This window comes from Oncorhynchus tshawytscha, linkage group LG11 (genome assembly GCF_018296145.1).
Source record: "Oncorhynchus tshawytscha isolate Ot180627B linkage group LG11, Otsh_v2.0, whole genome shotgun sequence".
NCBI lineage: Eukaryota > Metazoa > Chordata > Actinopteri > Salmoniformes > Salmonidae > Oncorhynchus > Oncorhynchus tshawytscha.
Window position 1 is genome coordinate 7,776,948 of NC_056439.1, and position 15,818 is coordinate 7,792,765.

At 42.6% G+C, this 15,818-nt stretch overlaps 1 protein-coding gene across 1 annotated transcript; it reads right to left on the reverse strand.

Annotated features, from left to right (window-relative positions):
- Window positions 1-4,613: 4,613 nt before the first annotated feature.
- Window positions 4,614-15,424, reverse strand: plrg1 (pleiotropic regulator 1). Its single transcript, XM_024436666.2, has 15 exons — window positions 15,268-15,424; window positions 14,806-14,912; window positions 10,620-10,750; window positions 10,441-10,494; window positions 10,017-10,110; window positions 9,650-9,743; window positions 9,402-9,503; window positions 9,051-9,143; window positions 8,435-8,584; window positions 8,162-8,263; window positions 7,954-8,056; window positions 7,563-7,671; window positions 7,245-7,384; window positions 5,436-5,629; window positions 4,614-5,201 (listed from the first exon to the last, which is right to left on the reverse strand). Exons 1-15 carry the CDS (start codon window positions 15,274-15,276, stop codon window positions 5,142-5,144), a joined length of 1,542 nt encoding a protein of 513 aa, XP_024292434.1. The 5' UTR covers window positions 15,277-15,424; the 3' UTR covers window positions 4,614-5,141.
- Between the last annotated feature and the right edge of the window lie 394 nt (window positions 15,425-15,818).

Genomic DNA, 15,818 nt, shown 5'->3' on the forward strand with positions numbered 1-15,818 from the left:
CACCCCCATCCTTCTGGGGCTTCTCTCTCAATGAGAGGAGGATAGAGTGGGATGTACAGGCTTGGTACTCATTTCCATCCCTTAGCATCACAGTCCAGAGTCCATCCTCAGGTGTCAGTGTGATATTCACCTTCATGTCAGTGGACTCTCTTGCCACTCCTAAAACCCATGAAGTCGTCCCCTTAACCGTCACTTCATAAGTAAAATCTCTCTGAGGAGAAGAAATCCTCTCCAAGGACAATGGCAAAACGATCAAACCTTTTTGGATTTTCAGGAAGATTCTGTGGTGTCTCCACATCTTACTTGTTTTCCATCTTCAAACAGGATGAGATATAGATGTGCTGTATCGGGGTCCTGTTGGTGTTTGCATACTGGAGAGGGAATGCAAAACAACGACGCTGGACAGAGTGGAATCAGGTGTATCAAAAGGCAATTTATTGAGTCAAAGATATTTTGTCCTGCCGTTATCGTGCACGGACCTAAGGAATGTGACTCTGTGAGGAGTCAGAATAATTAGGCTGCTCAGCCAGAGTTTACAGCAGAATGTATACACAGAATAATGTAGGTGGAGTCTCTCGTGTTGATCTTCTGACTGGTCCTGAAGAGCTGGAGGCAGGCCTTGCTCTAGCCAGAGCGGGCCCCATTGGTGCACAGCAAAGTCCTTTGCTCTTGTCACCCGACCAGTAGGGGGGGGGGGGTAGAGTGTGAGTGTACAGTGCTTCATGAGATGTTTGTGTGTCCATGAACGAAAGATAGGGGAAACTAGCAGTGTCTGCTTTAGGCGCAGGTGTTTCCTGTTTATGCAGGAGTGCATGAAAGGGTCAATGTCAGTGAGATAGCTTGGCACTTCTAAGCTCGTTATTGTTGCAGGCTGCTCTTTGTAGTTTTACAGGGGAGTGTATTTGCGTGATGGCAGCTGTGTGTCATTCTTAAGAAGACATTTCTTAACTGCCATTTTCCCCTTAACTAAACCCTTGTCTTGAGACGAATGGATACTTTTGTAACCATGAATGTTTAACAGTTGGCTACCCGGACAGCGTTAGCTATTTTGGCTATAATGTCTTTACACGTTAGCTATAATCCATATAACTTAATCATGTTATTGCACACAGGCTGATGCCGGACCTATAATGTCTTTGTTAGCTAGCTTTTTACGGCAGTCCCTCTCACTGTCCCTCCAGCTGGCGTGAATCATCTCCCCCCGACGGCAGATAATAGACTGTCCCTTGCCATACCCCCGCCACTCTCACCCATCCTTTCTTGGTGGTCTCAGCAGTGACCCCGCAGTTATCAAGTCTCCCCAACAGCAACATTTTCCTGGCTGCTATTTCCTCCACCATCACTTCAATCTCTTTTCTTGGTTATCCATTTTTTGATTTCGATACAGCTGATCTGATGGCTATAATGTAATGATCAAATCCGATCCTCCCTGTCACATAGGCCTATTTAATGGTTTCAAGCACATCACTAATGTCAATGTTACATAAGACATTTACGAAGTTCATAATAAAGATATTTACGAAGTTCCTATGAAAGCAATTCGTAGTTAAGAATATTTTGAGGAATTGAATTTACGAACTGTCTTATGAACTTCCTACGTTTTTTCGTAAGTAATGTTTTGTAAATCCGACCCCAGAGTCAGAGCTTCTCCATCTCTTTATTCAGTATCTCCTCCGGAGGAGACACAGCTCTCCCCACAGTCCCCACACACATCACTGTGAACACTGACCTCAGACCAGTCCTTGGTGAGTGGAGGGGTGCACCCTAGGGATAGGAAGCTCTGGAGAAGCTGGAGACGGTTGTCAATGTGTGAGAGCTGCTTCGGCTCAGTGCCGAAGCCCAAGCCCGTACGGGAGTTGTAGCGCTGAGACAAGATAGTAGCTACTAAACAATTGGACACCACGAAATTGGGGAGAAAAAAACAAAAAAACATGTCGAGGCTTCAGTGTTTGTTTACGATTACATTATTTACAAACAATGGAGTAAAAAAAGCATACACAGTTGAAGTCGGAAGTTTACAAACTTAGGTTGGAGTCATTAAAACTCATTTTTCAACCACTCCACAAATTTCTTGTTAACAAACTATAGTTTTGGCAAGTCGTTTAGAACATCTACTTTGTGCATGACACAAGTAATTTTTCCAACAATTGTTTACAGATGATTTCACTTATAATTATAATTCAATGTATCACAATTCCAGTGAATCAGAAGTTACCGTAAACTAAGTTGACTGTGCCTTTAAACAGCTTGAAAAATTCCCCAAAATTATGTCATGGCTTTAGAAGCTTCTGATAGGCTAATTGACATCATTTGAGTCAATTGGAGGTGTACCTGTGGATGTATTTCAAGGCCTACCTTCAAACTCAGGGCCTCTTTGCTTAACATCATGGGAAAATCAAAAGATATCAGCCAAGACCTCAGAATTTCTTTTGTGGACATCCACTGGTTCATCCTTGGGAGCAATTTCCAAACGCCTGAAGGTACCACGTTTATCTCTACAAACAATAGTATGCAAGTATAAACACCATGGGACCAGGCAGCCGTCGTACCGCTCAGGAAGGAGACGCGTTCTGTCTCCTAGAGATGAACGTACTTTGGTGCGAAAAGTACAAATCAATCCTAGAACAACAGCAAAGGACCTTGTGAAGATGCTGGAGGAAACAGGTACAAAAGTATCTATATTCACAGTAAAACGAGTCCTATATCGACATAACCTGAAAGGCCGCTCAGCAAGGAAGAAGCCACTGCTCCAAAACCACCAATAAAAAAACAGACTACGGTTTGCAACTGCACATCGAGACAAAGATCGTACTTTTTGGAGAAATGTCCTCTGGTCTGATGAAACAAAAATAGAACTGTTTGGCTACAATAGCCATCATTGTTTGGAGGAAAAAGGGGGAGGATTGCAATCTGAAGAACACCATCCCAACTGTGAAGCACGGGGGAGGCAGCATGTTGTGGGGGTGCTTTGCTGCAGGAGGGACTGGTGCACTTCACAAAATAGATGGCATCAAGAGGCAGGAAAATTGTGGATATATTGAAGCAACATCTCAAGACATCAGTCAGGAAGTTAAAGCTTGATCGCAAATAGGTCTTCCAAATGGACAATGACCCCAAGCACACTTCCAAAGTTGGGCAAAATGGCTTAAGGACAACAAAGTCAAGGTATTGGAGTGGCCATCACAAAGCCCTGACCTCAATCCTATAGAAACTTTGTGGGCAGAACTGAAAAAGCATGTGTGAGCAAGGAGGCCGACAAACCTGACTCAGTTACACCATCTCTGTCAGGAGGAATCGGCCAAAACTCACCCAACTTATTGTGGGAAGCTTGTGTAAGGCTACCCGTAACGTTTGACCCAAGTTAAAAAATGTAAAGGCAATGCTACCAAATACTAATTGAGTGTATGTAAACTTCTGACCCACTGAGAATATGAAAGAAAGAAAAGCTGAAATAAATCACTATTATTCTGACATTTCACATTCTTAAAATACAGTGGTGATCCTAACTGACCTAAGACGGAATTTTTACTCGGATTAAATGTCAGGAATTGCGAAACTGAGTTTAAATGTATTTGGCTAAGGTGTATGTAAACTGACTTCAACTGTATTTTGGGTTCTGATCAGGTACGACAGTTGAACTAAACTCACAAGGCATTCATAAGTTATATTCTTCAAGAATGAATGGGTATACATAATTTAAAAGTAACAATTGATGTAGAAACCGCAGATTGCCCCTTTAATGCACATTGACGAGTTAACTTACACTGTAAAGGGGTTGCAGAGAATTTGACACTAACTTGCCACAGCTGCCTGCATTTCACATTACAGTACATCGACTGTAATAGTCTCAAAGCAAGTACTGTGTAATGACAATACAAAACATAACATTGATTATACTGTAAAGTTAATACTACCGTAATCGTAATGAATGAAAAATAATTTACTGTAAATACAAGGGATTGGTGCAAGCAGGTTGGCTGCTAGGCAGTTTAGAAATTACAGCATATAATTAATATTTGATGTCTTATAACACTTCTGGAAGCTTCCAAACTGGCAGCGACTACAGGGGAAAGCAAAATGCTCAACCGTTTAAGACTTCCCCACTCTAACCTGTCCCCTATACATTTTAAATTGATGGGGAACTATAACCATATAGGAGTTAAATTGGTACAGCACTCTCACTCACGGGTGCACTATAGCCTCTTACAAGGCACGCCTGAAAATGTCAATAAGCCAGAAACAAATAAAACATTTGGCACTCCCAACTATACAGCACGGTATTCTGTGGGGTGGAATTACAGTACCATTCAAAATACAGCAATTATTTCCCCACAATTTACTGTATGCTGCAGTAAAACGTTTGGAGCAGTTTACAGTTGATAATACCCAAAATTGCCATATGAATTAGTTTCACGTTACAGTGTACCTCTGCTTTGTCAAACAGGTGAGCAGAACTTACACATTATCAGTGAAACCAGGAATACGGCTGAGCTCCAGGACTAACCAGGAGACAACGGATAGTGGGAGGAGATCAAGGGAAACAGTTGCAAAGACTACCGGAATGTTGTCACCAATGTAATCATTGGTGAGTCACGCTTGACGGAACTTCAAAATGAGAAGCAACATGTTTTTTATTTGAATGGTTCTGTTGATCATACAGTGATTTATTTGATACACCAGATTGCACAACAAATTACATTTATCTTGTATATACAGTCGGTGATTCTGTTGGATCAATACAAAAAAATAAAACCTGACCTAGAAATCTAGATTTTTCCACACATTTACCGGATGTGTGCGCACACTAAGGAGAGCCCTTACGGAGCTGAGGAGTGGCTTCTCATGGTGGACGAGAATGACCAGAGGTATGAGAGAGCGGTCATCATCAAGAACAAACATTCTGGAAGGTTAAAGGCTGTCCATAATGGCTGCTTTGTTGGACTAACATCGTACACTGAAGACTGAAAATGGTACTTAGAATAATGAGTACATTGAAAACAAAAAAGATTCAAATGAAAATAAAAGCCAACTTGTTCAAAGTATGTTTTTGAGTGAATATTCTTGTTACAAAAATTATGGGGTTCTATTGATGGGAATATTGACAACAGAAATTAATGAAAGTATTTATTTTTGGGCCAAAACTAGAATCTCTTCCTCTTGAGGATCTCCGGTTTCCAGTTGATTGGGTGGCTTTCCTCGGTCTGAAAGGAATAAAAAATAAAATCTCACCCTAGTCAGAAACAAGAACTTATGAAATACGTCAAGGAATACTTCAGTTTCATTAGCTTAGCAATGTTTTAGTGACTGTCATTTTTCGAGATTGAATAAACATCCACAATGAGGTAGTAAAAAAAATTATCAAAATCCACTATTGAATCCCATCTCAAAACAAAAACTCATGTAGATATACAGCACGGGATGAAAGTATCTCTTACCGCGGTGTCGTCCTCTTTGTACACCTTGATGGTCTTGTCAGCCTCGGCCGTGATCAGCCTGCTCTCTGAGTTGTCGAACATGCAGGCGAAGATCCCCGATTCGCTGTCCAGCGAGCCAGGTTGCACGGCGGCGTGGATACGCTGGAAGTTGTAGCCCGTCCGCCAGTCCCACAGGTGAATGGTGCCGTTGTCAGCTAACGGAGACAATAAGAAGCTGTTAGGTTTAGCTGTATCCTGGAATGCATTTCAATTACCAGGTGTGCCTTGTTAAGAGTTAATTTGTGGAATTTATTTCCTTCTTATTAATGAGTTTGAGCCAATCAGTCGTGTTGGGGTGGTATACAGAAAATAGCCATATTTGGTAAAAGACCAAGTCCATATTATGGCAAAAACTGCTCAAATAAGCAAAGAGAAACATCCATCATTACATTAAGACATGAAGGTCAATAGAGAAAATGTCAAGAACTTTGAAAGTTTCTTCAAGTGCAGTCGCAAAAACCATCAAGCGCCATGTTAAAATTGGCTCTCATGAGGACCCCGCCAAAGCAAAGGAAGACCCAGAGTTACCTCTGCTGCAGAGGTTAAGTTCATTAGAGTTACCAGCATCAGAAATTGGCAATTAACTGCACCTCAGATTGCACCCCAAATGAATGCTTTGGAGTTCAAGTAACAGACACATCAACATAAACTGTTCCGAGGAGACTGCGTGAGTCAGGCCTTCATGGTCAAATTGCTGCAAAGAAACCACAACTAAAGGACACCAAGAAGAATACTTGCTTGTGTCAAGAAACAAGAGCAATGGAGATTAGACCAGTGCAAATTTGTCCTTTGGTCTCGGGTCCAATTTTGAGATTTTTGGTTCCAACCACCGTGTCTTTGTGAGACGCAGAGTAAGTGAACGGATGATCTCCGTATGTGTGGTTCCCACCGTGAAGCATGGAAGAGGTGGTGTGATGGTGCTTTGCTGGTGACACTGATTTATTTAGAATTCAAGGCACACTTAACCAGCATGGCTACCACAGCATTCTGATAGTCCCTCTAAGCACAAACCAGATGGGATGGCGTATCATTTGTTTTTCAACAGCACAGTGACCCAATACACCTCCAGGCTGTGTAAGGGCTATTTGACCAAGAAGGAGAGTGATGGAGTGCTGCATAAGATGACGTGGCCTCTACAATCACCCGACTACATCCCAAACTATCTCAATTGGGTTGAGTTGGACAGCAGAGTGAAGGAAAAGCAGCCAACAAGTACTTAGTATGTGTGGGAACTCCTTCAAGACTGTTGGAAAAACATTCCAGGTGAAGCTGCTTGAGAGAATGCCAAGAGTTTGCAAAGCTGTCCTCAATGGTGGCTACTTTGAAGAATCTAGAATATATTTGGATTTGTTTAACACTTTTTTGGTTACTACATGATTCCATGTGTGTTATTTCATAGTGTGACGTCTTCACTATTATTCTACAATGTAGGAAAAAATAATGGAATGTGTAGGTGTGTCCAAACTTTCGACTGGTACTGTAGATCAAAACATTGGTATAGATATAGGGCTAGGACCTAGACACGGCTGCCTATAGGATGTCCTATTACTTAGCCATTCCAATATCTTTGCTTCCAGCCTCTTCCGCTATCACTTATTTTTTGTTTGTTGCCCATCTATAGTAATGTGCCTTCAAAGCAACAACGCCCTTCAATGTACTATGACTAGAAAGAATCTGACCCAATCATCATGACAGAGGCTCAAAACTGTCTATTTCACTAACAACATATATACAAGGCCCAGTTGGAAAAAGCAACGGGCGTTTTCATACCTCCAGATACCAGCACGCCGTCCGAGTTGACTGCCATTGCGTTGATGATGGCGTTGTGTCCAGAGAGGTTCTGGATGAAGTTGCCGTCGGGGAACGTCCACTGCTTGATGTTGTCGGCAGAGCCAGAGGCTAAGGTATACCTGTAATGTGCAGCCAACCAATGGTTCAGTGTCAAAATAAAAAATACAAACGCACAAATAAAGTGAGCGACCCTATCAGCTATCAATCCTATCATTTACTACAACTAGGTAATAGAAGTTGACCAACTTGGGTGTGACATATGCATCAATACTAGCTACGTATGAGGAATTTACATACTGTCTGGGATGTAAGGCCAGTGCTCTGACAGACTTCTTGTGGTTGGTGAGAGTGGCTCTGGTCTTCCCAGCTATCAGATCCCATAGCCTGATGGTGGAGTCGTGGCTCCCTGGAATAGAAAAGAGCAGGGTTCAGAAGGTCACGCCGTAGCAAAACGTCTTGAAACTAACAAAACACTGTGTTCTTATTGGACAAGTTCAAGTGGTATCTCCTATTTTCTCCCGACCAGAACATGACCCAGGAGAAAAGGTCAAAATTCTGATTTCTCTTCGCACCAGCTCATAATAGAACATAACAATATAATAAGCCATTGATGGTACTTTGCAGTGAGTCAACTAGCCAATATATGAACACAGCTTGGCAAAGCAGTTGTAAACGTATCCGTCCGTACCTGTGATGATCTGAGGTTCGGCGGCCTGGCATCTGACTGTGGCCACTGTGTTGGTGTGTCCGGACAGGGTGTGCACGTTGGCTTTGCTCCTGATATCCCACACCTATAGACGCACAGATTTCATATCGAAGTCTCAAAACATTCCAAAATGTTCCACTAAAAATAACGTTTTTGAAAGTCAAGACAACTCGTCATTAGTAACACTTACCCTGGCCGTGGCATCTCGACTGCATGTGACCAGCACGTCGATGGTTGGGTGCAGGTCCAAGTCGTACACAGCGCTGAGGTGGCCGTGGTAGTGCCTGATCACCTAAACACAGCAATCATAATTGGAAAAACAATATGGCATTGAAACGTGTAGTAGAGCAGAAATGAGTGGGCGTAACTATACTAAATACTTAACTAAATAATAATGGACCTACAGTCCATTCAAACACAACATATAAAGTAAAGCAGAAATGAAAGGGTACTAGTGCAGCACCTTGTTGTACTCCAGATCCCAGCACTTGACCTGCTTGTCCTCACCGCAGGAGAACAGGTAGGGACTCCGGGTGCTCACGGCCACGCCGCGCACCGTGCTGATGTGTCCCGTAAGGGAAAGCTTTAGCTTCCCACTGGCCAGGTCCCAGATCTGTCAGGAGAAGAAGAAACAATGGGTTTTGAAATCACGATCAAACTTATAGCTGATCTATTACGAGATACATGACTAAATGCCACCATTTGACAGACATTGAATAGATCAAATGGGTGCCCCAATACCCTTGTCACTTATTATTCTCATATCTACGAGTGATGATAGTGGTAAAAACACAGCCCCCCATCCCTCCTGTCAATCACACACACTGATTAAACAAAGGACTTAATCTTCCTTTAAAGCTGCAATATGTAACTTTTTGGCGACTCGACCAAATGCACATAGAAAAACACATTATAGATTTTTCATTGAAAGCAAGTTGAAGCAGCAGTATATCTATTCTGTGTGTGCCATTTCTATGCTTCCCGTTCCTAAGTTTCATTTTTGCGTCTTTTATTTTTGTACACCCGCTTCAAACTGCCGTTTCAAAGCTATAGATCTCCCAGTCTCTCTCTGTACTCACTTTAATGGTTCTGTCGCCAGCGCCGGTCACAAACCACTGGTTGCCGGGCTCTACGGCAATGGACCTCACCCAGCCAAGATGACCACTGATGACCTGGAAGGGATAAAGCAAACCTGTATCAGCTACCACACAAAACAGGGGGCAAGTCAATACCCCCGAAGGCATCTGAAACACAGAGGCCCTACATAAAAGACATTCTAAGATTATGGTAGTACGTTTGAAGGACTAGGGACAGTTCCTTACAAAACATCAACCTTTGGTAAGTGTGCCAAGTGCTTTGATAAAGTGTGTGCACTGTAGAGCAAGTAAGTGTATTCAGATGCTCCTGACGTGACAAAATAATGTCCTTACCCGAAACAACTTCCACGGCGCGTGCCACTGGGGCTTGGGCATAGTGGGGGCTTTTCTGGCAATTAGGGAAGAGTTTTTGGTGCCGCCTCCTTCCAAAAGAGACTAGAAAGAAGACAGAAAATGATTATCCGAAGATCATACAAGGCTGTTGTCTCATTAGTGGAATGTTGGTGCCGAAATACATGTGAAGTGTTAGACACAAAAAGGTGTGTAGGACTAATAATACGTATCGGAGAGCGTTTACCCACCATAGCGTGTGAGTGAGGAGCGTGAGGCCTCTCTGCCCCCACTGCGTGTCTGTGGATGTCCCCAACACTGGCTGCTGTGTGACTGGCGTCCAGCCTGCAATTACACAAAAAAACTAAATGGATGCTGGATACCTCAAAGTACACTCATACGATAGGCAACCCTGATTGGGGTCTCGTGTTGACTGGATACAATAACCCTTTGCTTATTTCTCTAAAATCTGGGGGTCTGTACAGACGGTTGTAGTGCTATAGAATTACAGAAGAATTGTGTCAAACAGATGAATGTCTGACGTGAACTATCGAATTATGTTTGTTCTAGTGTCTTTTCACTTCAACAAATCTACCGGGCATCATCTGAAGTAAGTACCTGGCTTGTGATGGTGGCAGGGCAAGAGCCATGGCATGAACTCCCCCCTCACTGGGGTTCCTATGTATCTGAGTGTCTGCCGTCAGAGCCACCCCTGAGGATGACAATACACAGCATTATAAAAGTGATGTAACACCCCCGAGGGCACAATATGAATGAATGTGGTTTTACTTGCAACAGTAGCATTGGTATTGAGGTTATACCAGAGGGAGGGGTTCTCCAAGTCTGGTCCTGGAGAGATAATGGGTGTGAAGGTTTTGGTTCCTGGCCAATCATTTAACACACCAGATTCAAATAAATCCTGATCTTCAGCCATGATTTGCTGAATCAGGTGTGTTAGGATCGGGCTGGAACGAAAGCCCGCACCCCAAGAACCTCTCCAGGACCAGAGTAAGGGATCCCTGGGTAAGACTGTTGTAATTACCAGGTCCTGAGGGGTATGCGTGGGTCCCAGTGATCAAGTACTCTGGATCATCACCTGGAAGACCAGAGAGTTGTAATGAGAAATACTTGGAAGTATTGACTTGTAATAGTGCTCATTCGTTGCCCGTGAAAACAATACTGATTTGCCAATAATTGACGTTGACGTGATGGCATTCTTACCGGGTTGGAGATAGTTCTGATTGGCAGGCATGTTGGATCCCAGTGGTCTGTCCTTGCCCTCTTTCAGAACGGGCATGTGTAGAACGGCACTGTAGTCTGCCCTTAGCTTCGCAGCCATCTTCACCTTGTGACTACGAAGGGAAACCCTAGTTAACTCAATGGAACACATCAGGCATAAAGTAGGGCCGGGCGATACGGACTAAAAAACGATGTCTTGATCTTTTCAAACAGATAGGCGATTCACAATATACAGTACCAGTCAAAAGTTTGGACACCTACTCATTCAAGGGTTTTTCTTCATTTAAAAAAAAACAATTTTCTACATTGTAGAATGATAGTGAAGACATTCAAACTATGAAATAACATATGGAAACATGTAGTAACCAAAACAAAGTGTTGAATCAAAATATATTTGATATTCTTCCAAGTAGCCACCCTTTGCCTTGATGACAGCTTTGCACACTAGGCATTCTATCAACCAGCTTCATGAAGAATGTTCCCACATATGCTGAGCACTTGTTGGCTGCTTTTCCTTCACTCTGCGGGCCAACTCACACCAAACCATTTCAACTGGGTTGAGGCCAGGTCATCTGATGCAGCACTCCAACACTCTGGAGTGTTTGGTCAAATTGCCCTTATACAGCCTGGATGTGTGTTTAGAGTCATTGTCGTGTCGAAAAACAAAATGATAGTTCCTCTAAGACCTAACCAGATGGAACGGCGTATCGCTGCATAATGCTGTGGTAGCCATGCTGGTTAACTGTTCCATGAATTCTAAATAAATCACAGACAGCGTCACCAGCAAAGCACCCCCACACCTCCTCCATGCTTGGAACCACACATTGGGAGATCATCCGTTCACTTACACTGCGTCTCACAAAGACACGGCGGTTGGAACCAAAAATCTCAAATTTGGGCTCATCAGACGAAAGGACAGATTTCCACAGGTCTAATGTCCATTGCTTGTGTTTCTTGGCCCAAGCAAGGCTCTTCTTATTGGTGTCCTTCAGTAGTGGTTTATTTGCAGCAATTCGACCTTGAAGGCCTTATTCACCTGATGTGACTGTTACTTGAACACAGTGAAACATTTTTTTGGGCTACAATTTCTAAGGCTGGTAAATCTAATGAACTTATCCTCTGCCGCAGAGGTAACTCTGGGTCTTCCTTTCCTGTGGCGGTCCTCATGAGAGCCAGTTTCAGCATAACGCTTAATGGTTTTTGCGACTGCACTTATAAAAAAAACTTTCATTCACATTTCTTGAAATCAATGCAAAGGGTGGCTACTTTGAAGAATCAAATATAAAATGTATTTTGATTTGTTTAACACTTTTTTGGTAACTACACGATTCCATATGTGTTATTTCATAGTTTGTCTTCACATTTTTTTTTATTTCACCTTTATTTAACCAGGTAGGCTAGTTGAGAACAAGTTCTCATTTACAACTGCGACCTGACCAAGATAAAGCATAGCAGTGTGAACAGACAACAACAGTTACACATGGAGTAAACAATAAACAAGTCAATAACAGTAGAAAAAAAGAAAAAAAAGTCTATATACATTGTGTGCAAAAGGCATGAGGAGGTAGGCGAATAATTACAATTTAGCAGATTAACACTGGAATGATAGATGATCAGATGGTCATGTGCAGGTAGATACTGGTGTGCAAAAGAGCAGAAAAGTAAATAAATAAAAACAGTATGGGGATGAGGTAGGTAAATTGGGTGGGCTATTTACCGATGGACTATGTATAGCTGCAGCGATGGGTTAGCTGCTCAGATAGCAGATGTTTAAAGTTGGTGAGGGAGATAAGTCTCCAACTTCAACAATTTTTGCAATTCGTTCCAGTCACAGGCAGCAGAGAACTGGAAGGAAAGGCGGCCAAATTATGTGTTGGCTTTAGGGATGATCAGTGAGATACACCTGCTGGAGCGCGTGCTACGGATGGGTGTTGCCATCGTGACCAGTGAACTGAGATAAGGCGGAGCTTTACCTAGCATGGACTTGTAGATGACCTGGAGCCAGTGGGTCTGGCGACGAATATGTAGCGAGGGCCAGCCAACCAGAGCATACAGGTTGCAGTGGTATAAGGTGCTTTAGTAACAAAACGCATGGCACTGTGATAAATTGCATCCAGTTTGCTGAGTAGAGTATTGGAAGCTATTTTGTAGATGACATCGCCGAAGTCGAGGATCAAGAGGATAGTCAGTTTTACTAGGGTAAGTTTGGCGGCGTGAGTGAAGGAGGCTTTGTTGCGAAATAGAAAGCTATGATTCTACAATGTAGAAAATAGTAAAAATAAAGAATCCTGGAATGAGTAGGTGTCAAATTTTGGCTGGTACTGTACATTCACTAAAAATGACCAACCTCTTGTAGCAGGCATTTTGGAAAATGAACACCGGTTTCATAAACAATCTCAAGCACAAGCCCACATGCTAGTGACTAGCCAGCTATTCTTTGTATTTATGGTCTAGCCAACTTGAATCTATTTGCTAGCCAACAAAGTAGAAAAGTTTAATTGTTATGAACTCACCCTCCTGCACATCTCCAACTGTTTGAACAGCATACTAGCCTGTCCACTTTGTTCAGATGTTGAAATCAAGTGGCCTACCTTATTTCTCAGAATGAGTTGCCATTATATAATAGCTTTTTTAAAGCTCCTTGTACATTTATAAAACAAACCGGACAGCTCGTGTAACAGTCCTGTGGCTAAAATGCTGCTAGCGGTACATGGTCCTGGAATGTTGCGTGTGACAGAAACTGAGCATTCATTTTCCAGAATCAATGTCTATTGATATTCCCATTTTAGTAGGGTCTGTTCTTCACACAACAGTAGAGACATAGAAAAGGTATAGTTAGAAAGTTCTCCCCCTATAACAGTAAGATAATGTCTCAATGTGTTTCAGTGCGTGTGGGGGAGGGGCTTGGTGCGTGTGTGTAAATGAGGTGCGCCGTCACAGCAGAAGGAGCGAAGGCGACAAGACCAAAAGACAACATGAGAACAAGCGGACATAAACGCTAACAAAAAAACGAGATTGCGATACAGGCATTTGGAATATCATACTAAAACATATATTCAACTGAATGAGATATATCGCCCAGCACTACCTTAAACCGTAGTCATTTCAGAGAATGAGCCTCTGTCCTCAACATAACCCAAATAGATTCTGACCCTATGCTTGCTTACAGCTGCACTGGGATCTGACAGGCTTCGTGTTCAGATTAAGACACCGCAGTGCGAGATATGGCCCGGAAAACGTACCTCAGTCCAGGGATGAGAAATGCGTTGTACTCTGATTTGTCTCATTATCCCAACTGTTACACAGAGAAGTTTGAACGACTGCTAGTTTCTCCGGAAAACTGCATTTTCCATCCTAATGCTAGGTAGCAGAAGCCACAGCCGCCATTTTGGAAGGGCAGTGTCAGCCAATCAGCTCCTTTGTTGTTCAATGTGATGTGCCATTCCACAACGGCTGCTGTGGCTACTGCTAGCTAGCATGAAGATGAAAACGTCAGTTTACTTAAAAATGTGTCATTCAATCTTCGATGTAACTGAGTGTAATTCACATACTTACACCCCAAGACACACACACTTGTTTTCACTAATTCTCCTATGCTCACACAGTGGACTATCCACACACAGACTATGTATGCCCCCACACACACATAAAATGCACACACATGCATACTGACACCACAGTTCCACACCCCATTCACTGCTGCTACTGTCTATTATCTATCATTTTGCCTAGTCCCTACCTATATGCACATAGCTACCTCAATCACCATTCGACTCGGTAGTGGTACTCCCTGTTTATAGCCATGTTATTTTTTTATTTGTTATTCACAGTTTATTAATTCCTCGAGTTACAAATATATACATTTTAAAATTTTATATTTTTCTCTGCAGTTTGGAAAGTAAGCATTTCACCACACCTGTTTACGAAGCATTTGGCAAATAACGGGACACTTCCTTCGGAGTACAACGCATTTCTCATCCCTGGATGGAAGTAGATTTCCCGAGTCTTATCTCGCGCTGGGTCCCGGTGTCTTAATTTAAACAGGAAGCCTGTCCGACCCCAGTGCGGCTGTTAGCAAGTGTAGGGTCGTTAACTATTATGTCTATGCTGAACAGACAGACTGGACCCACACACAGCGACAGCATATTGTTATACAAAACATGAGTACCTTGTTTCATCCAAGGAGACTGGTTTGGCATGGTCAGCAACAAACATATCATGAGTCCTCTTGAGGGACCTGAACACGAGCGTGTGCACAGAGTGCTTCTGCACATCCTGAAAAATGAAATACACGGACATATTACTTTCGACAAAAGCTATATTTTATTTGCTAGCTAACTCATCTACTGTAGCTACTTATTCATGACGCGAGCTACTGTAGTTAGCCACGGTCCGTTAACTTACATCTCAACTCCACGATACCACATTCGCGGATGTAAGTGCAAATAACGTTACACAGCTGATCTAGCTAATATTAATTTTCCAAATGGAATTATTTCCAGTGTATTTCAAAAAGGGCTAAGTGTAACTTAACGTTGCTTGCTAGCTATCACGTTAGCTTATGCGCCACTAGCTACACCTGTTGTAATTTCAGTTTTACCGGCAAAAATATGCACGAAAGAGCACATACCTCAGTCATTTCTGATGTTACTTAGCCAGTTAGCTTGGCAATCTGTAAAAACTTTCGATAAAACAGATATATAAATTAGCTAGACACCGCTTGCTAAACAAACGCACAAATGCTGTTCAGATGCACCGGATGCAAACCATCAGTTCACGTGTTAATTTCCGGGTCAAATATTCCCCCTTACGGCTGACGATTATCGCCACCACATGGCCACATCTAGTAACTTTTATGATACAAATAAACTGCGTTTATTTTGGTGCACCTACCCGCCTGTCCAACATCACTACTCTGGACGGCTCTGACTTAGAATACGTGGACAACTACAAATACTTAGGTGTCTGGTTAGACTGTAAACTCTCCTTCCAGACCCATATCAAACATCTCCAATCCAAAGTTAAATCTAGAATTGGCTTCCTATTTCGCAACAAAGCATCCTTCACTCATGCTGCCAAACATACCCTTGTAAAACTGACCATCCTACCAATCCTCGACTTTGGCGATGTCATTTACAAAATAGCCTCCAATACCCTACTCAACAAATTGGATGCAGTCTA

Excerpts from the sequence above, each read along its gene's own strand:
- plrg1 (XM_024436666.2), bottom strand. Across the intron at positions 10,495-10,619 it reads TCAGAACTATCTCCAACCCG|GTGATGATCCAGAGTACTTG; the intron begins GTAAGAATGCCA and ends CTGGTCTTCCAG. Across the intron at positions 5,202-5,435 it reads ACAAAGAGGACGACACCGCG|ACCGAGGAAAGCCACCCAAT; the intron begins GTAAGAGATACT and ends TATTCCTTTCAG.